Raw genomic sequence first — 23,078 nt, 5'->3', positions numbered from 1 at the left:
TCCTCACCGACCCCGCTCCAATTCTTCCTCCCCGACCCCGCTCCAATTCTTCCTCACCGACCCGGCTCCAATTCTTCCTCACCGACCCCGCTCCAATTCTTCCTCACCGACCCTGCTCCAATTCTTCCTCCCTGACCCCGCTCCAATTCTTCCTCACCGACCCTGCTCCAATTCTTCCTCACCGACCCCGCTCCAATTCTTCCTCGCCGACCCCGCTCCAATTCTTCCTCACCGACCCTGCTCCAATTCTTCCTCACCGACCCCGCTCCAATTCTTCCTCACCGACCCCGCTCCAATTCTTCCTCGCCGACCCCGCTCCAATTCTTCCTCACCGACCCTGCTCCAATTCTTCCTCACCGACCCCGCTCCAATTCTTCCTCACCGACCCCGCTCCAATTCTTCCTCACCGAACCCGCTCCAATTCTTCCTCACCGACCCCGCTCCAATTCTTCCTCACCGAACCCGCTCCAATTCTTCCTCACCGACACCTCTTCCTTTTCTTCCTCATTGAACCCTCTCCCATTCTACCTCACCGACCCCTCTTCCTGTTCTTCGTCATTGACCCCTCTCCCATTCTTCCTCACCGACCGCAAGCCCTTCCTCTCTCCTCCCCCAATTCTTTCTCAGCACCAAAATACTCTTCCTCAACCTCATCCTCCTCCTTCTCACTTCCATCCATGTGAGCCTTGATCCCTCCCCCACCCCCCCCTCCAATTTGTTCTGATCATGCAGCACATCAAACCTGCCCAAATTATCACAAACACCCATCCACATATAACTAAGTCATTAACTCCCTCACTTTCTTCTCTCAAGCGCCTTCCCCTCCTCACCCTCCGGACACCCACCCAGAATGCACATTCCTCGTTCCCACCTTTGGCTTGGGGAGTGTGGCTGGGGTTATAAAATGATGATCAGGACTATGGAGAGAGAAACAAACGATATAGAATTATATTCACAATACTGTAAAAACAAGCTCTGATAAATACATCAGAACGATGAGTGCATTGGATTTATTCAACATCAACAAACAAGGTGTGTGTGTGTGTGTTTTTAATCATCACCACCATTATAACACAGGAAAACATTATAAACTATCATCCATATTTATCATACACATTATGAACCTTCATCCATGTTTATCATACACATTATAAACCTTCATCCATGTTTATCATACATTATAAACCATCATTCATGTTTATCATACACATTATAAACCATCATCCATGTTTATCATACACATTATAAACCATCATCCATGTTTATCATACACATTATAAACCATCATTCATATTTATCATACACATTATAAACCTTCATCCATGTTTATCATACATTATAAACCATGATCCATGTTTATCACACACATTATAAACCATCATTCATGTTTATCATACACATTATAAACCATCATCCATGTTTATCATACACATTATAAACCTTCATCCATGTTTATCATACATTATAAACCATCATTCATATTTATCATACACATTATAAACCTTCATCCATGTTTATCATACATTATAAACCATGATCCATGTTTATCACACACATTATAAACCATCATTCATGTTTATCATACACATTATAAACCATCATCCATGTTTATCACACACATTATAACTATCATCCATGTTTATCACACATTATAAACCATCATCCATGTTTATCACACACATTATAAACCATCATTCATGTTTATCACACACATTATAAACCATCGTCCATGTTTATCACACACTATAAACTATCGTCCATGTTTATCACACACTATAAACCATCGTCCATGTTTATCACACACTATAAACCTTCGTCCATGTTTATCACACACTATAAACCATCGTCCATGTTTATCACACATTATAAACCATCGTCCATGTTTATCACACATTATAAATCATCGTCCATGTTTATCACACATTATAAACCATCGTCCATGTTTATCACACATTATAAACCATCCTCCATGTTTATCACACATTATAAACCATCGTCCATGTTTATCACACACTATAAACCATCGTCCATGTTTATCACACATTATAAACCATCGTCCATGTTTATCACACATTATAAACCATCGTTCATGTTTATCACACATTATAAACCATCATCCATGTTTATCACACATTATAAATCATCGTCCATGTTTATCACACACATTATAAAGCATGATCCATGTTTATCACACATTATAAACCATCATCCATGTTTATCACACACTATAAACCATCGTCCATGTTTATCACACACTATAAACCATCGTCCATGTTTATCACACTATAAACCATCGTCCATGTTTATCACACACTATAAACCATCGTCCATGTTTATCACACACTATAAACCATCGTCCATGTTTATCACACACATTATAAACCATGATCCATGTTTATCACACACATTATAAACCATCGTCCATGTTTATCACACACTATAAGCCATCGTCCATGTTTATCACACACATTATAAACCATGATCCATGTTTATCACACACACTATAAACCATCATCCATGTTTATCACACATTATAAACCATCGTCCATGTTTATCACACACTATAAACCATCGTCCATGTTTATCACACATTATAAACCATCGTCCATGTTTATCACACATTATAAACCATCGTCCATGTTTATCACACACTATAAACCATCGTCCATGTTTATCACACATTATAAACCATCGTCCATGTTTATCACACATTATAAACCATCGTTCATGTTTATCACACATTATAAACCATCGTCCATGTTTATCACACACATTATAAACCATCATCCATGTTTATCACACACATTATAAACCATCATCCATGTTTATCACACACATTATAACTATCATCCATGTTTATCACACATTATAAACCATCATCCATGTTTATCACACATTATAAATCATCGTCCATGTTTATCACACACATTATAAACCATCATCCATGTTTATCACACACATTATAACTATCATCCATGTTTATCACACATTATAAACCATCATTCATGTTTATCACACATTATTTGATTCTGTCGGATCACCAACTCAAGCCATTTGGTGTAGTTTTGTGAAGATCGGTTTAAAATTGTGACCTACAGGTGATTTCAGGTAAGCGGACAGACAAACGGAAGTGATCAACACGCTTGGTTTTGGAGTTATGTGAAGTAACAAACAGAAAGACACACAGACAGACAGAATAACGCACACGATCAATCAATACACTTGAAAAATCTTCGATTTTCGTAAATAACAATCATGCAGACTTGGGTGAAAATATAACCTCCTTCCACCCTCAGTGGCGGAGGTAATAATAACATCCAAACACATCCTACAATGACAACATCAAATGTTATTCTCGCATGCTAACATCCAAATACATCCTGTAATGATAACATCCTATAATAAAAACGTCCAAATACATCCTATAATGATTATATCCTATAATAATAACATCCAAATATATCCTATAATAATAACATCTAAACACATTATCAGATTATAACATCCAAACACATCCTGTAATAATAACATCCAAACACATCCTATAATGATAGCACCCTGTAATAATAACATCCAAACACATCCTTTACTTATAACATCCAAATACATCCTATAATGATAACACCTGTAATAATAACATCCAAACACATCCTATAATGATAACATCTTATAATAATAACATCTAAACACATTCTCAGATTATAACATCCAAACACATTCTTGGATTATAACATTCAAACACATTCTGTAACAACATCCAAACACATCCTTTAATTACAACATCCAAATACATCCTATAATGATAACATCCTATAATAATAACATCCAAACACATCCTGTAAAAACAACATCCAAACATTCTAGCATTACAACATCCTGCATTAATAACATCCAAACACATTCTAGCATTACAACGTCTGGCAATAATAACATCCAAACACATGTTATCATTTTAGCATCCTGAAATAATAACATCCAAACACATGTTATAATTACAACATCCTGCAATAATAGTGTATTTACTCATAAATGTCAACGTGTTACCTTCCTCCGAGGAAGGAGGCCAGACGTATCCCCCGCCCCCCCTCTCCCATCACTCACACACACACACACACACACACACACACACACACACACACACACACACACACACACACACACACACACACACACACACACACACACACACACACACACACACACACACACACACACACACACACACACACACACACACACTGTGTACTGGTACCTATTTACAAAAGCTATTTTATTTGAAGTTATAACCTTAACTTATAAACAATTGGCTGATTTCCCAACTGCCCGTATCATCAGCTGGGCACCGTTTATCATCGAGGTTTCAATCCTTTCAACCCAGAACCTCTCCAAACGGAGGATCCACAACCCCGGTCACGGGTCCACATCAGTAGATTACTCAACATCAATGGACCCACAACCTCAAAGTTGTGTCCAGACAGTCAGTCAACACAGCAATGTAATATCCTTAGTCAAACATATTACTCTCACCAGAGGAGAAGGTGTTGCATTTAGGTCCAATTGTCCGATTATTACTTGGCAATTTTTTTTCTTTTGATTGTTGATCGCTTCTGTTTGTTTAGCTGTAAAAAAAATCTTACTCTTAATCGCCTACAGGTCACAATTTGAAACCGATCTTCACGAAACTTCACCAAATGACGGAGTTTGTCATCTGACAAAATCTCATTTCTTTTGAGGTCAAAAGGTCAAAAGGTCATCATAGGCCAAAGGCAGCAACTTTTTTTTTTATTTCTAAAATCCTCAATTTTCATCCAATTGACTTGAAATTTGAACAGGATTTATATGTCAGCTCACTGAATTCAACCACCAATTAGTTTTGAGGTCAACATAGGCCAAAAGTTCAACATAGGCCAAAGGTCAACAACTTAGGTGCAATTTCTAAAATTGTTAATTTTCATCTGATTGACTTGAAATTTGAATACGATTTGCATGTCAGTTCAATGAATTCAATCACCAATTATTTTTAAGGTCAAAAGGTCAGTATACACCTTGTTTCAAAAATTGAGGGATTGGGCCAAAAACGATAGATGTCATGATATCTCAAAATGTTGTGGACGAGTTATGACAAAATTTGGTAGATTTGAGTTGGCTCGGTGACAAGAACAAGCCAATTCGATTTTGGTTCAGATCCAGCCCATCAATGGGATACAAAACATAAACTGTTCAGTCTGGTGGAGGTAAGCGCTCTTCTGAGTGCCATTCTACTTCATTCTGTTTTGCCAAGTGTCATTCTATGAGTGATTTTTCATTTGTCTGTTTGTTTGCTTCTTTGTCTGCAAAGAACCTTAGTGTTTTTCTCTGCAACTGCTTACTGGATTGAAACGAAAGGAGCGACTACTCATGTGGAATGTGATAATTATAATTGTGACATCGTAGGTCACGTGGTGTGGTGGCGATGCTGGAAAAACAGAAAAACTTTGGACCTCTGTATCTCTGAAACCATACCAAGGAAAAAAATTGAAACTTGGCACATGGCAAGTACTCCTCATGGGGAATAAGTGAGATTTTTTTGACATCATAGGTACCTTCATTATGACATTATAATTGCATATGTAGAACACTACATCCGAGCTGTTAGCTAACCCTAACCCTAACCTGAACATGAAAAATCTTTAAGGGTCATCTCGGGATAAATTGGTCCACAGAAAAAAAATTGATGATATCATTGGTCACGTGATTCGGCAGCCATTTTTTTTTTTTTTTTAATCTTCTTCTCTGAAATGGCTGAACATACAAGGTGAAACAATACTTGTATGACTGCCTATCCATGAGGAACAAAACGTTCACACATATGACATCATAGGTCACATTAAAACCTATGTTCTTCTCCAGAACAGCTGGACAGATCGATTGGAATCTTCACACAAATGTTCCCCAAGCTTTGGGGATACCAGAGTGTTCACAAATAATTGATACGTCACATGATCTGGTAGCCATATTGGATTAAGTGAAAATCTTTAAAATATATATTTCTCTTGTACCGCTTCATCGATCGATGTGACACTTCACAGTTATTATCTAGTAGTGATACGGAATATATGTTTTAAATAACAGCCTGATCGGACGCATGGTCTGGCAGCCAAAAGAAAAAAGAAAAAATAGATCTGGGTTGTTTTTTTTACATTTTAAATAAAGCTCACTTGGCTGTGCCTGGATGGGTTTGAGGGTAGAGAAGGAGCAGCAGAAACCCAAATCCTATCCCCAGGTTCCTCCTGATGACTTCATCTTTGCTTTTTGCTTGTTTGGGTTCCTTCTGATTACTCAAATACAGCAATGCACCTACTTGGTCTTCCATTCTATTTTAATTGAATTTATTTTAATCCCATTCTGAATTCAACTGAACAATAATAAACGTCATTGGCCAGGGTCAAGTGTCCGTTCAAAGTGGGGTTGCATCAAAGCGTGAAATATTGGTACCCGGTCATCACTGCCAGCAATAATTATGAAGTGGCAGTTTTAGTTAGTCTCTTCTTAATTACGTAACACACCAGTACAGAATACACCACACAAAACAAGTCCTGGCAAGGGTCTGAAATCTCTGATTTTTTTTGTCTTGTTTAATTAATAAATAATTATTACATATTAATAACTTTAATCATAATAATTACATATTAATAACTTTAATCAGAAACCACTTTATATGATAATATATTAAGCAATAAACACTTTACCTGATAGGCATGTCAATCACACAGCACCTCCATCTTACTGCAGGCTCAAACTGTTATTAATAACCAATTTTAACATGCTGCACTGCATATCCTAGCAATCACCAACAAATTATTTTAATGCTTATCTACAATGTATTTTAAAAATAATATTCATTCCACTTCATCTAAATACCTCCATTACTCAACACCATCTCCAAACATACACACACAAATGTATATCCATCCATCGAGACCATACTCTGTGCAGAGCATCGGTGCTGCGGAGTAGTCTCCTGGGCTATTGGGGACAATCCTGGACAGGTCGACACTCCGACACAGGATACTCAAATGGCTCAATCATCCCAGCAAGCTGGTACTCATTTTGCTGACCACGGAAAGATGACAGGCTGAGTCAACCCCACCTGGTATTAATTCAACAACCAAGCAGGATTTGAACTCAGGACCCGAGGATCCCAAGCCTGCCACCCTAATCATTAAGCCAACACCAGGCATGCAAACATATATGTTTCATCAATAATATTAATGAAAGAATTGACCTCACTAAAATTAATAAACACGTTCTAGCATGATATACCATCCCAGCACATAGAAACACTTTCTGTCATGATAACATCCAAACACAAGGTAGAGTTATATTATATTACATGTAGTTCAGTAGAAATTGACATGAAAATTGCCTAAACCGGACATTTTTGATGGAAAAAAAAAACAAACAAACCCTTTTTGATGCTAAATGATTTATATAATTGTCCTGTATGTGTAGAAAAAATTCTCAAAAATCCACGCATGAGGAACTCTGCTTATTAGGTCAAAGTATATGACCTGTTTCAAAACTGTAAATAATGTTTTCCAGGTTTAGATAATTATTCACAAATTTATGGGATAAAATGTTGTGACTACTTTCTGGTAAATATAGAATAATGAAATAAATAACTGTTACTCATGGCTGGAACATATTTCTTTTAGAAATGTAACTATTTTATTAAAAATTATGCAAAATTGTGTCTAAATATTTTCGGGTATGTTTGTATAAATAAGAGTAGACACTTGATTTTAATGGTCATATGGACACATGATACACCATTTTGTGCCAAAATATACCGGTATTATAATTCAATCCAACAATGTTTAATTTAGTAGTTATTTTATTAACTATATATTTTTTTTTTATCCCTACCCGTTTCACTTTTTGGCTCCACTTTTCTTGTTTAACCCCATAGCTCGAGAGCACAGGAATTTGACAGGAAGTCACAGTAGATGAGTCAGAATTATAAACACACGAGCGTGGATCAGCTCGCTACGCTCACCTCTCCACACGTCGTTGCCGAGATTGGTATCACAGATTTGCTGTGTTGTCATGATTTACAGCAATCATAATACAAACATTTATTTTGTACAAATTTATTTGTAGTATTGGTGATATTATATTTATTTTAAATTTATTTGTGATATAAAAAGGTCCAAGTGGTACAGTATAAAAGTCAAGGGTCAAAGCTGTCTCATCTGTCTGAAGGGTGTAAGGGGTCTTGTAGAAGTAGTATTGGCACACATACACATATACACCTACCTACATTGTAGCAAACACATATACATGCATGTACATACATAGGAACACATACATATTCATAACCACGCACACACTCACAAACATATGCACGTATTCACTCGAAAGTAATGGATTGCTAGATATCAATGAATTATATTGGAAACATAATATACTGAGTGTTACGTGACTAAATGCAACTGTCTGCATTTTTCCATTGCTGGACTCAAGCTTTATCTGCCTGGGAACCTTGGAGCAGATATTCGCACTCTAAACAAAAGACTATTCTCAACTGTTTTCATTGCCAGATGTATCTTGTTTTTGTTCAACCGTCTCATACTATGTAACCCTACCCTCGCTTGCTTGAGTGTATAAAATAACTCTGACTGGAGCTCCCAGGCAGAGAGATTCTGTGCAGTATCTGTATGTTTCTCTCTCTCCATGCATGCATGAATAAACGATTCAACTCTGTTGCATCGAAACCTAATTGGAGACTGAGTTTTCTTCTACAGTCGAAATGGTGTTAAGGTCTAATGGGTTTAATGGGTCTTAGGGGTCTTTGGGTCCTCAGGGTATTTTGGTCCTCTGGGTCTTTTGGGTATTCAGTCTTTTAGATCCTTGGTGACTTTTGAGTCTTTGGGGTCTTTTGGGTCCTTGGGATCTTTTGGGTCTCTGGGGTCTTTTGGGTATTGGGGTCTTCTGGGGGTCTTTGTTGAATTTTAGGTCTTTTGGGTCCTCGGTGACTTTTGGGTCATCTGGGTCTTTTGGATCCTTGGGGACTTTTGGGTCCTCGGGGTCTTTAGGGTCATGGGAGAATTAACGTTTTAATACGACATGATTAATAGGCATATCGCGTTCACAGACAGATGGACGGCTTTATGGCTTCAAGGACTGACAGCTTCACCGACCATGGTTTTCGTGTGTATATATATATATATATATATATATATATATATATATATATATATATATATATATATATATATATATATATATATATACATATATATACATATATATACATATATATGTTGTTTCGGCCACGGGTACCGAGACACCTGCTTGTCACTCAGGGAGATTAATCCCCGGTTGTCCTCGGTAGAGCCGGACCTGGGGGCACCGCTCACAATTAACGTTGTGGTACGGTGAGTGTTTTAGAACCACGAACACCACCCAGTCAACCATGAGTTCCAGTGTCCGCCGTCTAATTATTCCGTTTAATTTGAGGTCACGTGGTTACCTGAGCGGGGAGCGTGCCCTCGGCAAAGCACCAATGTTATCTCGATGAGATTTTAATTTGGGTGGCCGAGCGTTTTAACCACCGGTGCGTGCCGACGATTTTTCGTCAAATCTGTGGTAATTACCTCCCAGTCTCTCTCGGTTCGGACAATGCTAGACCAATGAAGGAAAGGACAAACACAGACAGGTTGGAAATCGACAAATAATTTATTAATAATAAAATAAATAAATAAAAAGAACTTTATTTGCTGAGGTAAATAAAGAATGAATTTCAAAGCAAAATCAATCAAAATTCCAGGAAAGAGACAAAATCATATGCTTATCGGGGGTTGACTTACTTACAGCTAAACACAGACAAGGGTACCCAACCGATCATTCAGGGGGAGGAGGGGGGGGAAGAATCCTCTCGCTCACCAGAAAGTCGTCTGTGAAGCGAAAACGTCCTGAAATGCATGCGTGCGTGTCACGTCCGTCGCCAGCACCCAGCTTTGCCGTGCACCCTCTCGCGGGGCAGCCTTGAACGCCAGTTGAAGTCTGGAGGGCACCGAGATCGTCCATCGCGGGTTTTGACCTTGGTGTTGTTGGTGACTGACCCGTGCCTCACTTGTTGGCAGCGCTGCTCACACCCACACGCGCACCACACGCTCGCTTGCCCAAGCACTGGGAAGGACGAATTGTTTCGTCGGTGCTGATCAGACACCCGCTTCTTGCTTGCTTCTCTCGCCCTTCGCTTTTTCCTCTCTCCTTTCACTTTTTCTTTTTCCTCTTTTGCTTTCTCTCCTCACGCTTTTCTCTTCACACTTTTTCTCTTCAGAACGTACCACTCGCTCGTTTTTATATCTCTGGGCCGTTTCCACGGGGTGCTGTCCGCCCCAAGCTCACCCCGCCCCACTGGCTCACGGTTACCATGACGACCCGTGCGCTCCCAAAAAAGGCGGGTGTCGGAGCTCACGAAAGATTGCCGCTGAGGAAAAATGAGGGTGGGCTTCAGAGCTCGTGAAAGAAATGTGTGTGAACGTGTCTGTCGTAAAGAAAAAATCTTCCCATAAGAGAGGGGATCTATCCTTTACCCTTCTCAACGCATCACATTTAAGATCCCATTAGACATGGGGATGGGGCTAATCTGAACATGCATTTAGGAAATAACTGTCTGAGGACCTGGATGTGTGGATGCATTCATCAGACCAGATTCTAAAATCCGTAACAACATATATATATATATATATATATATATATATATATATATATATATATATATATATATATAATATATATATATATATATATATATATATATATATATATATATATATATATATATATATATATATATATATATATATATATATATATATATATATATATGGATAAGCCTGGTGTTGGCTTAGTGGTTAGGGTGGCGGCTTGGGATCCCAGGGTCCAGAGTTCAAGCCCCGTTGGCTGCTGAATTAACACCAGGAGGTTGACTCAGCCTGTCATCCTTCCGAGGTCGGCGAAATGAGTGCCAGTGTACTGGTCCCGGTGTATGCCCCGGTTAGAATAGGTGTACCATATCCCTGTGTGTCGTAAGAGGCGACCAGGGTTGGCGTCAGGAAGGGCATCTGGCCATAAAACATTGCCTCAAGAAAAAGCCAAACCCCTGCACAGCAGGGAAAAATGGCTGTAAAAACGGTCATATATATATATATATATATATATATATATATATATATATATATATATATATATATATATATATATATATATATATATATATATATATATATATATATATGGATGCACGAACAGATCTGTAATGTTGTGCTTGAAATTTGTCTGAAGTAGTCGTTTTCTCGGTAAAATGCACAACAGGTGTTTATTGCCCTGAAGCTTTAAGAAATGTGGACTATTTGTTACAATTATTGTCTTCTTTTTTGTTGCTTACTTAAACTGTATTCACCACAACTTTACAGTGTGTGATAATCGAGGATTAATTATTTGAGTCACATGGCACATGCTCCGCATGTCATTTTTTTAAATGTACGATGGCCCATAAGTGACAAAACATAAGTTATGGAGTGAAAATTACTCACCATAAATCTCACTCAAATGATCAAATAAACCTGTTAAAATGGTGTTAATACAAGTCTGTCTGTCAGTGTAAATCTCGATTTGTTTTTGTTGATGGTCCCTTTAACTTGTATACCAACTTTCCATTTATTTCTAACATTTTGATATGCAGGAGAATGTGCCGATTTGAGTTCAGTCGTGTCCAGTTTTTTTTTTGTTTACATTACTTTTGTCTTATTGTTGTATGTTATAATGAACTGTTTTTTTTTATTAGTTGCAGATTAGATATTTGAGCAATTTGTGTGATGGTGCCAGTGACAGCAGTAGAGACGTAGAGTTTTGGGTCATAAGGGACTTTCAACGCTGATACAGGAGGCTTCCAAAGACTGTGAAGATGAGTTCCATCTCAAGCTATCATCTTCAGACAAACATTATGTACATGATCATTGTTTCAAGAAATACACCTTACCACGAAACATTGCGCAAGCTCTTCATACTGACATTTCCAACAAGGGAAGGGGCTCTCCTGTTTTTACGTTGAGATTTGTGTCTCACCCATATAACTCTCAAACACACTGCCTCATATGTGCAAAGGAACTTAACTTTGGTGCTGCTCAGCATCATTCAGAATGCTGCTCTCAGATCAGTTGCGTTGAGATTACTAGCAAGGATCAAAAGTACTATCCAAGAAAACCTACTAAACATACTGTACGTGAATAGAGAACTGATATCCTGGCAGTAAATATCAAAGCAAGGATCATATTTAACGGAGATATTCATGCCGCTGAGGCCAAATATCATCAAGTGTGCATGCAGGCATCTATGTCTGGTGGAAACATTTCACATTTTACAGATGATCCAAGAAGAAATGTCTGAAACCTCAACAGAGTCAATGATGAGGCATTCAGTAATCTATGCGAGTGGTTAATGAAGCCAGAACAACAAAATTGCCAATTCACGTTGTGATGTACTATTGTGTAAAATTGGATGTAAACTTTTCCAGTGTGACCTTGTGTTTCGTCTGTCGAGGTTGTACCGGTTAAAGTTACATAAAAACACTATTGTGGGCCTGGAGTTTGAAAAGTAGACACAACTATACACTTTATGTCATGCGTTATTATTGCTGTACGTTTATAAATATGTACTCTTTATGCATTACAACTCAGGGTGTGCATGTGTAGAAGGTGAAACATTAATGATCCATTCAATTGACTTCAATTCACACCATTATGAGAAATTCATAAATATGTGAAGATTGGTTTGGCACATACTTGTTACAAATTCAGGACAACGGTTTTTTTTTTTTTGTTAAGTACAACTTTCTAAATCAAACATATTGTTGTGGTTACCAAATTCGCAAACCACCATTCAGGTCCCTTAGGTGAGGTATCTCGGTAAGTGCATGTGTAGTTAGGCCCAAACCCGTTGTCTAGTGGGAATACATGTCATTTATGCGAGCTGCGACTCTTCAGGATAGCCGTTTTTCTTTTACTATCTTTATTTTGGACCAACCGCCATGATTACCACCACAACCACAACATCAACCACCAACCACAACGCCGCTTCACCACAACCGCCACGACCTTCACATCACACCTCGCAACCGTAGCATCGCTACCGTTCTTGCCCCGCTGTGGGTACCGGTGTTGGACTCGTGCAGGGCGCGCGTCGAACAGCGTGTACAAAATCACGGATTTTGTGCTTCAAAAACGGATCAAAAACGACACACGCCCACTTTTTGCCGTCCAATCGGTGAGCGAGGGGCGATTTGGCCCCGCCTCCAGGACGATCGATATATGCAAATTTGTGGATCAAAAAGCCTTCACGCCCACTTTTTCTCGGGCCAATGGGGACTGATTGGCTCGATCGCGGTAGACCGAAAGGTCCACCCGTGACTGGTTCCCGGCGTTAGTCCGAGAGGGTCACGACTGGATTGTCCGTCCGGTGGGCGACGTGCCGCGATTCGAGTTACGTGGCCGTCAGCACGCCGGCGGACGCGAATACCGCAACACTGGTGTCAGGTCGTGCGATACAAATTCATCGCCCTCCTCGCGGCACTGGTATCGGAGAACAGGAAAACGGGCTCTCCTGTCTCCGACTAAATTCACGGGAATCGGTCCAGGGGTGAGAGAAGCGACCCCCGATTCCCTCCAAATTACGAGCGAGTTAAATTAACCCTTCACGAGAAGCAAGATGGCGTCTCAAGGCGAGCGGGAGCCGGGGGTATTAGAAATGTATATGTGTAGTAATGTAGAATCCATGGTCCAGGATGGAATCCCCGTGCAGGAAATGTTGATTGTGCAGGAACACGGACTCGCCCAACTGAACCCAGGGCCCGAGGTGGGTGCGGCAGCGGCCGCGGTGTATGACACCTCCCCCCCCCTCTCCACCAAGACCCTTCCCCAACCCCTGCCGAAACGGCTCACTCAAGCGCACCCGACATAGCCCAGCTATGCGCCATGCTGGCGGCAATGACAACGAGGATGGATGCGAATACACAACAAATGAACGAAAAGATGGATGCGAATACACAACAAATAAACGAAAAGATGGATACATTCACAAACGAAATAAAACGCATGAAAACTAAAATGGAAACAAACATGAAGGAAGAAATGAAAAAGTTCCGGGGTGAGACGCAGAACATGGGCCGATGCCTGCAGGCGGGCATGAAGGCCGTGACCAGGGAGCTGGGAATGGCGACTCCACGTGTGGGAGCAAACGAGCTGGAAGGGGGTGCAACGGCTGACAGGCCCGCGGTGGAGGCGGGTGAAAAAATAATTCGGGGGGCGTGTTGGGCGAGGGTCGTGAAAGAGGAATCGACGGTGACCAAAAGGGAAAAATTAAATGGGGAGACCAAAACGTGTGAGACGAGACACGAGGTGACGACAAAGGAAATAATAATAGTTGAGACACGGGAGACAGAAAAAATAGAGGAAAGACTACACGAAGAAGACGGGGTAAGTGACGCACACACACACAGAGGTAGTGGAGGATAATGGGGGTGAGCTGGCGGACTGGGTCGAGACCCAGTGCGAGCACCTGGATGACCTCCTCCAGGAACGAGGGGAGGGAGTCTGCCCCCTTGAGGCGAGTCACGACCAGGTGAGTTCGGTCGTGCTTTGCGAGGTTGAGAGGACGGGTGCTGTGGACAGGTGCTTGGAAAGCTTGGGGGGTATAGAGGCCCCGGAGACTCTTGTGGGGACACGAATCCCCAGTGTGGTTGTCCCTGTGTGTGTGGTGCAAGGTGTGAGTGCGGCCCCGTGTGTGGAAGCGACCCCGTGTGTGAGTGGTGTGGTGGCGATGGTGCCAGGGTGCGTGCTTCCCAGCACGCCGTGTGTGGATGAGGCACCGTGTGTGTGTCGCCGTGTGTGTGAATGAGGAACCGCGGGTGAGTGCCCTCGCGTGTGTGAGTGAGGCACGGTGTGTGGATGAGGCACGGAGTGTGAGTGAGGAACCGCGGGTTAGTGCCCCCGCGTGTGTGGGTGAGGCACCGTGTGTGGAAGAGACCGCGTGTGTGAGTGTCGCCGTGTGTATGAGTGAGGTACCGCGGGTGAGTGCCCCCGCATGTGTGGATGAGGCACGGAGTGCGAGTGAGGCACCGCGGGTGAGTGCCCCCGCACGCGTGAGTGAACGGCCGTGTGCAAGGTCGCTGTGTGCAAGGGAGACCGTGTGTGTGAGAGAGCGGTATGTGAGGGAGATGTCGGTTGGCATGCGGGAGCACGCAGCCGCGTCTCCCGGTGTGAATGTGATGGAGTGGACTGTGTGCGTCGTAACACGCAGGTATGCGTGTGTGGAATGGCGACGACGGCGACATGGGAGAAACGAAAGCCGAGTAGCGGCTGTAGTTGTTTCGGGGACCGTGCCGGGTTCACCCAGCAGTGAGCACGAGGTTCGTGCTGTGCAACGCACGAGACCACCACGTGCTCGCTTGCGAGAGTGAAGCCCCGGTCCGGAAACGCACGCGGTGGATTTGCCGATCCCGCGGACGGACAAAGTTTAGGCAGGACTACGGATTTGGACCGGACGGGTTCTCCACGCGATCGTGTGTGTTAAGCTCCAACGGGCAAAGCACATGTGTTCGCGTGGGGAACCCCTCGAGACGTGGGGCTTGTTTTTTTTATGCGCACGGTGACGCCATGGCTGCACGTGGGGTTGGAATCCGGCAGGAGGGGTATCTCTGCCGGATGGTCCCGTCCAAGGAGGGACGAGGAACACGTGCAGCTGCATGACGTCACGGGCAGGTGCAAAGTGCGCGAGCTCTGAGTTGCCGCGCATGAAAAAAAAAAAAAAAGCAAGCCTCACTTTCGGGTGCAAAGGATTCCTGGGCAAGGGGTGGAAGACCCCCTTACCTGGGCACAGGATGGAAACGAGTTAGGGGGAAGGGTTAGCTTAGTTAGACCGACTTCATGGGGCAGGGGTAAGTCCTCATGGAGTCCGTGGAATGGATTAGTTAGAGGGATTGTAGCCAGATTTAGGTTGGGGAATAAAATTATTTGGAGACATGGAAGACTTGTGAATGTGTAGAGGGGACGTAGTTTAGCTACGTAGCGTTAAAAGGAACGTGCTATAGTGTAAGGGACGACGTGGGAGCACGAGTTAGTTAGGGGATGCAGATAGAAGGATGGCAGACTTCAGCGGTGAGTGTGTTGAAGAGTTGGTGAGTGAAGTGGAAGCATGTGCTTGTTGAGTGAGTGAGGCCAGCGGGTCTGTGTGAATGGAGTGAATGGGGAATGCATGGTGCGATGAGTGATTGGGGGGAGGAGTGACTCCCGCCCAAGGGACCCCGGGGTCAGTGTAGAGTGAGTTAGCTGGGTTAGTCAAATTTACAAAATGGAGGTCGTTTTGTTGTTGGTGGGAGTGTAGGCTCGAAACCCATTTGGAGGGGTGCAGGAGCCCTGTTGACGGGCTTGGGAGCGTGGCTGCGAAAGGTGAGTATCGCTGAGTGGGTACCCCGGGCACCAGACTAGTCAGCCGTGGTAGGCCAAGGGCCCATGGGGGGCCGGGATAGAGTAGTGGGCACGGGTGCGCCTGCTTGGTGCGGGGGCCCGGGGCGCCATTAGCCGCGTGGGCAGTGTTGTGGGCATGGGTGACCCTCGGAAAGGGGCCCGGGAAGCCAGCCTGCCACGTGTGCGTTTCAGGGGAGGTGCCATGGGGGGCACTCCCCGGTGTTAGGGAGCTGGTAGGCTCGGAGGCAGTGTAGTGCTCGGGGGTGCCATAGCGGGAGATTCGGCAGAGGGTCGTGCCTGCCAAAGGGAGCCACGTGTCCCAGCCAGGAGACCGTGTGAGGGCACAGAGAGAAAATTGGGGGGCGAGGCCCGAAATTGTGAGGACACCAACACAGGCGACGGGAATCTGGGTTGTTAGAACCAATAGTTTAAGCGAGAGGCGCTTGTTGAAAGCCCCGGGGTAGTTTAAGAGTTAATGGTTAGGGTAGATTAGGAGATGTACCCCTCCGCACCATCCATCCCCTCGCTGTCGTTGTGGGCCGCTGGACCCACTTTGGTTATAGATCGCCGAACTCTGGGGAGGCCATTCTGAGGCTTCGTTGGGCCTCGACACAGGACGTTAGCTCTCCCTTATTCCCCTCCGGGAAGGGAACGTAGGGGTTGGGAGTAGGCTAGGTGACAGGATAGGTTAGCCGAACAAGGACGATAAAGGGGGTTAGGGGACGATTTATAGTAGGGGAAGTAAACATAAAAATAAAGAAAAAAATAAGTGGGGGCTAAATTGGGGTTTGACAAATTAAGGGAGTGGGTATGTACAGTGACAGGCAAAGGCGATAGGTGGGAGGGAGACAGGTAGGTAGGTCCGAGCCCGCCTTCCAAGTGGCCAGCACCACCGCACTCCCTCCACCAACCTCCACTGAACGGCAAAGGCTGGCCAACTTCATCTGCTGGCTGTGTTACTGCAAGGCCTGTGCCGGCCCACTTCATCTGCCGGCTGGCTGTTTTTCCTCAAGGCCTGTGCCGGCCACTTCATCTGCTGGCTGTTTTTCTTCAAGGCCGTGCCGGTCAGTTCATCTGCCAGCTGTGTTTGCCTGCAGCGGCCTTCTTCTGCGGGCTGTGTTTGCCTGCTCACCTTTGCCATGCTATGCCCACTGCCCATGTTCACCACCCCCATTCAATTTTGCTTTGCCCCCCCCCCCTGTTCATTTCCATGTGCGCCAGGATCCGCAAGGCAACAGTTTGCAAGCTGCAAGAACTGCCCCGTTGGCAGCTACAACACGGGCCTGCAGTGGCGGCCCGTGCACCGTGTTTGTGTCCATGCATCCATTCGTTGTGCTCATTGCGTGTGCCACTTGAGCTGGCACGGAGACTGCGTTTGTGCAGCCCAAGCACCGTTATGGTTCACTGCATTCAGTTCAAACCGTTCATGCATCCATTCGTTGTGCTCATTGCGTGTGCCACTTGAGCTGGCACGGAGACTACGTTTGTGCAGCCCATGCACCGTTGTGGTTCACTGCGTTCAGTTCAAAAAGGGAAGGCCTTGGACTGCGTGTGAGCAGCCAGCCACGTTCCCTGTCACCTGCATTGTTTGAGCCAGAGACTGCATGTGGGCAGCCTGGCTCCCTGCTAACTGCTTTTCTTTGCAGAGTTCAATGATCCTGGGCCATGGTTTAGTGTAAAATTTGTAAGTTAAGGTTAAGATGTACTGTACATATGAGTGCGCCCCCCGGCATGTCTGTCTAGCGCCGGCAATTTTATTTAAGTCGTCCGTGTGAGTGAGTTTGTTTAGATAGTTACGCAGCCCTCAGGTTATTTATTTTGGGGACACGAATACCATGAATGTCGCACTCAGGGATCCGTAGGTAAAATGTACTAGGGGAAAACTACACATGATGGCACACGAAAATTTGACGACTCGGGACGAGTCTGTAAAAAGGGGAGGGGGTAGTGTTGTGGTTACCAAATTCGCAAACCACCATTCAGGTCCCTTAAGTGAGGTATCTCGGTAAGTGCATGTGTAGTTAGGCCCAAACCCGTTGTCTAGTGGGAATACATGTCATTTATGCGAGCTGCGACTCTTCAGGATAGCCGTTTTTCTTTCACTATCTTTATTTTGGACCAACCGCCATGATTACCACCACAACCACAACATCAACCACCAACCACAACGCCGCTTCACCACAACCGCCACGACCTTCACATCACACCTCGCAACCGTAGCATCGCCACCGTTCTTGCCCCGCTGTGGGTACCGGTGTTGGACTCGTGCAGGGCGCGCGTCGAACAGCGTGTACAAAATCACGGATTTTGTGCTTCAAAAACGGATCAAAAACGACACACGCCCACTTTTTGCCGTCCAATCGGTGAGCGAGGGGCGATTTGGCCCCGCCTCCAGGACGATCGATATATGCAAATTTGTGGATCAAAAAGCCTTCACGCCCACTTTTTCTCGGGCCAATGGGGAGCGAGGTGAAAGGTCAAAGGGAGGGGGTCAAAGGCGAAGCTACGGGGGGATAAAAGGACCGTGTTCGTCAGTCCAGGAGAGTCGAGAAGGGGAGAGTCCAAAGAAGAGTCCAACGGGAGAGTCCAAAGAAGAGTCCAACGGGAGAGTCCAAAGAAGAGTCCAAAAAAGAGTCCAACGGGAGAGTCCAAAGAAGAGTCCAGAGTCGGAGAGTCCAGAGGCGGAGAGGCGGCAGCGGCGAAGGCAGACGAGGGGGTGCTCGCGTCGGTGCCGGGAGCTGCACGCCCGAGGGAGGCCGGCAGCGCGACCTGGCCGAGGTGGAGACGCACACCAGGGATAATAAAGATCCTCTATACCCCGAGCATCAGCAACCCCCTCCTGTTTCCCCCCCGCGCTGAGATAGTGTGACCAAGGGGGCCCCTTTCCCACCCCCTGCCAGACACTGTCCGCGAGGCCCGCGGAGTGAGGCGCCATCGCCGCTCCGCGTCTCATCACCAGACGGGTAGGCGCGACCCGGTCTCGGCCTCAGGCCCGCCTCATCCTTGAGGGTATTCTTTCCTTGGTTTTGGGTATGTGTTGTCGGCGCCGTCTGTGAAGTAGAATTGTATAAGTGTTGCCGTGTGCTCGGTAGTCGGTATTAGCTCTGCATTGTCTTCGCTTTTATATTTGCTTTTTGTGTAAATTGCATTGTGTTTTTTTTGTGTGCTTTTGGTGGAATTGAATATGTGTGCTTCCCGTGTGCCGCGAATAAATGTGCTTTTATTATTGAACTGTTCTCCCGCTTCGCTTCGTCTTTTCCTCTATTGAATCCCCATCTTGCTTCACGTAAAGGGTTGGTAGTGGGCTGAATACGCCCGATAATTAATCGAACCGTCGAGGTCGACGATAACACCGCTCGGTTATTCTGATAGTACGGAACGGGTCGCTTAAGTGGCCCGTGTCCGAAGTCGACCTGCGGCGAGGTGCGATCGCCCGGTCTACCCTCCGCGTGGGTACTTAGGTAGGTCGAATTTGGCGAGCAACCCTATCCCACGCGGGGGCTGATTGGCTCGATCGCGGTGAGACCGAAAGGTCCACCCGTGACTGGTTCCCGGCGTTAGTCCGAGAGGGTCACGACTGGATTGTCCGTCCGGTGGGCGACGTGCCGCGATTCGAGTTACGTGGCCGTCAGCACGCCGGCGGGCGCGAATACCGTAACAATATATTAGCCACAAACTTGGGACAGGGACACAGTATATTGTATGTTTGTGTTTGCCTCTAATTTCATTGATAGATTCGTGCATAAAAAGCATTTACTTACCAGAAGTTATATTTGGTGGCAATTTTGATATTTCCCCCAAAAAACAGATTTCCCCCAGAGTGAATTTGTGAGAATTTTTTGTGGCCATTTCAACTCTTAATAAGGTGTTTGAAACACAAATATGGTTATTATCGAAAATGTCTCGGTCACTGTCAATTTCTACTGTACTATTGCAAAAAAACCAAAACGTTCTGCACCATTCCTTCTGCTCCCTTCCATTGGCTCTCACTCACCGTGCCAGCGACATTGTTAGAGTGTTCCCACTCGCTCTGACCACCTCCCTGGCTTGTTCTAGAGACAACAAGGAGGCGGAGCTACCCGCAAGCAAGAGAACCACCGCCCCAGAGGGTACACCTGCTCTCTCCGCTCGCCCACCAGGAGCAACCTGGGGCAAATGAAAACAGGTAAGATCTTCAGAGGACAATGTCACCAACCACCACCCAAAATCCAATTCTAAATACGGAAGAGCATTGGAGTGAAGAAAGATTGAATGAGTGACTAGAAGCAAGAGGCTGAATGTGTGCATGGTGTGTTGGAGGAGAACGTGCAAATTGCAAGAGGAGTGCTTAAAGTTGACGACCCTGTCTACCACTTTGCAAGTGATTCCACTACGGTATTTGTCGAGGACACGGATGACAGAGAAGGTGCAGCTATGAGGGATCATCCTTGGTCGTCAAATTTGGAAAAAGGCTTGAACTGATCAATCACCTGGAATGTGTTAATGCGTTTAACTCCCACACAAGGTTTTTACACAAAGACCGATAGATAACCATCCATTTTACTTTTGCAAACCATGAAGTTTGGACTTCCGGTTTCTAGCGGAAGGAGTTTTTCTTCGATTCTCCTCTCCGAGTCACCAGTTTCCAAAGCCGAGTAAACCGTTCTGGATCTGTGCCTGTTTCCATCGATTGTTCGCTTTTGTTTGTGTCGACTGTTGTTCGTATCGTGTACTCATTGCATGACTTTTGAAGGCTTGGTTGATAATTTTGATCTTGTGTGTTCGTTACTTCTGGTTAGGCCGACCCATTTACACCGAGACAGGCACACCTGTTTGTCATCCTTTCCTCTCTTTCCCTTCTCCCTTGAAACTCTGTCAATTCAAATCTTTTAAATGACAATATTTTATCATGTTTAATCTTCCTACAGTCTAATTTTCAAGTGTCTTTCTCCAATACTGCTTCCTCACCTTCCTTCATTTCTTTCATTCCTGGATCGCTCGCATACCCATGCCCCCATCCCCAATCTCAGAGAAACATGGACATCTGAATGTGTTTTATCATCCTCCCTACCATTCCAATTCCGATGTCAGGCTTTGTCTTGCTGACGTTGAAATTCTGAAAACAAACCCATTTTGTAGTGAGTGCAGGATGATGGTAAACCACTTTATGTCAGTAGCCTCCCCCAAATCATCTCCGGCTTCCACTCCAATCTTACAGATCTCTCTATGCAAGTTGCTGCGAACAAACGTGACATTATCTGCTTAACGGAATCCTTCATCCCGCAGGATGTCCCCGATCAGTCTGTCTCGTCTCAGCTATTGTCTCCTCCGGTTCCACAGGCCGGAAACTTTTCCCAGTGATGGAGTTGCAGTTTACTTCAAGAACTCCATCTCACAGTCTGTGTACTGCTCTACCCCTCCAAACACCCAGGAGTACATTTGGTTGCTCTTGCCCCTCCTTTATCACATCTTATTTACCTGTGTCGGAAATACACCTTGCGGTTTCCTTCCCTTTAGTGTTCATATTTTGGTGGTGCCAACTGCCAAACCCAGCTCATTCTCCAATGGCTGCAATCCAAGGTTTGTGCTTCACGTGTATGAACGATCGTACAGGTCAGCTACCAATCAAATGGATATTTGTCATTTGGAGTCTGTGACTTGTGAGTGACGTTACAGTTACCACATCAACAGAGCAATATTTTTGAAACTTGTATTTTAAGTAACAGAAATAAAGCCAAATGAGGAAGTTCGCCATTACATACAATGTCCAACTCCAATTCCCGCTCTGAGTGTGTCGGAGGATGGTTTAGACTTTAGAGTGTATGAAAGGTGGTTTAGAGTGGATGAAGGGTGGTTTAGAGTGTAGGAGAATGGTTTAGAGTGGAGGAAGGGTGGTTTAGAGTGTAGGAGGATGGTTTAGAGTGGATGAAGGGTGGTTTAGAGTGTAGGAGGATGGTTTAGAGTGAATGAAGGGTGGTTTAGAGTGGAGCAGGATGGTTTAGAGTGGATGAAGGGTGGTTTAGAGTGTAGGAGGATGGTTTAGAGTGGAGGAAGGGTGGTTTAGAGTGGACGAAGGGTGGTTTAGAGTGTAGGAGGATGGTTTAGAGTGGAAGAACGGTGGTTTAGAGTGTAGGAGGCTGGTTTACAGTGGAGGAAGGGTGGTTTAGAGTGTAGGAGGATGGTTTAGAGTGGATGAAGGGTGGTTTAGAGTGTAGGAGGATGGTTTAGAGTGGAGGAAGGGTGGTTTAGAGTGGATGAAGGGTGGTTTAGAGTGTAGGAGGATGGTTTAGATTGGATGAAGGGTGGTTTAGAGTGGAGGAGGATGGTTTAGAGTGGATGAAGGGTGGTTTAGAGTGTAGGAGGATGGTTTAGAGTGGAGGAAGGGTGGTTTAGAGTGGACGAAGGGTGGTTTAGAGTGTAGGAGGATGGTTTAGAGTGGAGGAAGGGTGGTTCAGAGTGTAGGAGGATGGTTTAGAGTGGAGGAAGGGTGGTTTAGAGTGGAGGAAGGGTGGTTTAGAATGGAGGAAGGCTGGTTTAGAGTGCATGAAGGGTGGTTTAGAGTGTAGGAGGATGGTTTAGAGTGGAGGAAGG

General features: G+C 44.6%; 1 protein-coding gene across 1 annotated transcript in view; it reads right to left on the bottom strand.

Annotated features, from left to right (window-relative positions):
• PDLIM7 (PDZ and LIM domain 7) overlaps positions 1-23,078 on the bottom strand; it is a 58,662-nt gene that overhangs the window by 22,101 nt on the left and 13,483 nt on the right. The window contains exons 3-4 of the mRNA XM_085886667.1: positions 20,503-20,654; positions 872-917 (exon numbers count right to left, since the gene is read on the bottom strand). Of these exons, the coding sequence (XP_085742793.1) occupies positions 872-917; positions 20,503-20,654 (198 nt within the window). The remainder of the gene's footprint in view (positions 1-871; positions 918-20,502; positions 20,655-23,078) is intronic.

Source organism: Eptatretus burgeri, chromosome 6, assembly GCF_056783735.1.
Source record: "Eptatretus burgeri isolate ZD-2024b chromosome 6, Ebu_testis_v1, whole genome shotgun sequence".
In the NCBI taxonomy this organism is placed as follows: Eukaryota; Metazoa; Chordata; class Myxini; order Myxiniformes; family Myxinidae; genus Eptatretus; species Eptatretus burgeri.
Note: the sequence above shows the minus strand (reverse complement) of the source record. Positions and strands in the feature narration are given on the sequence as shown.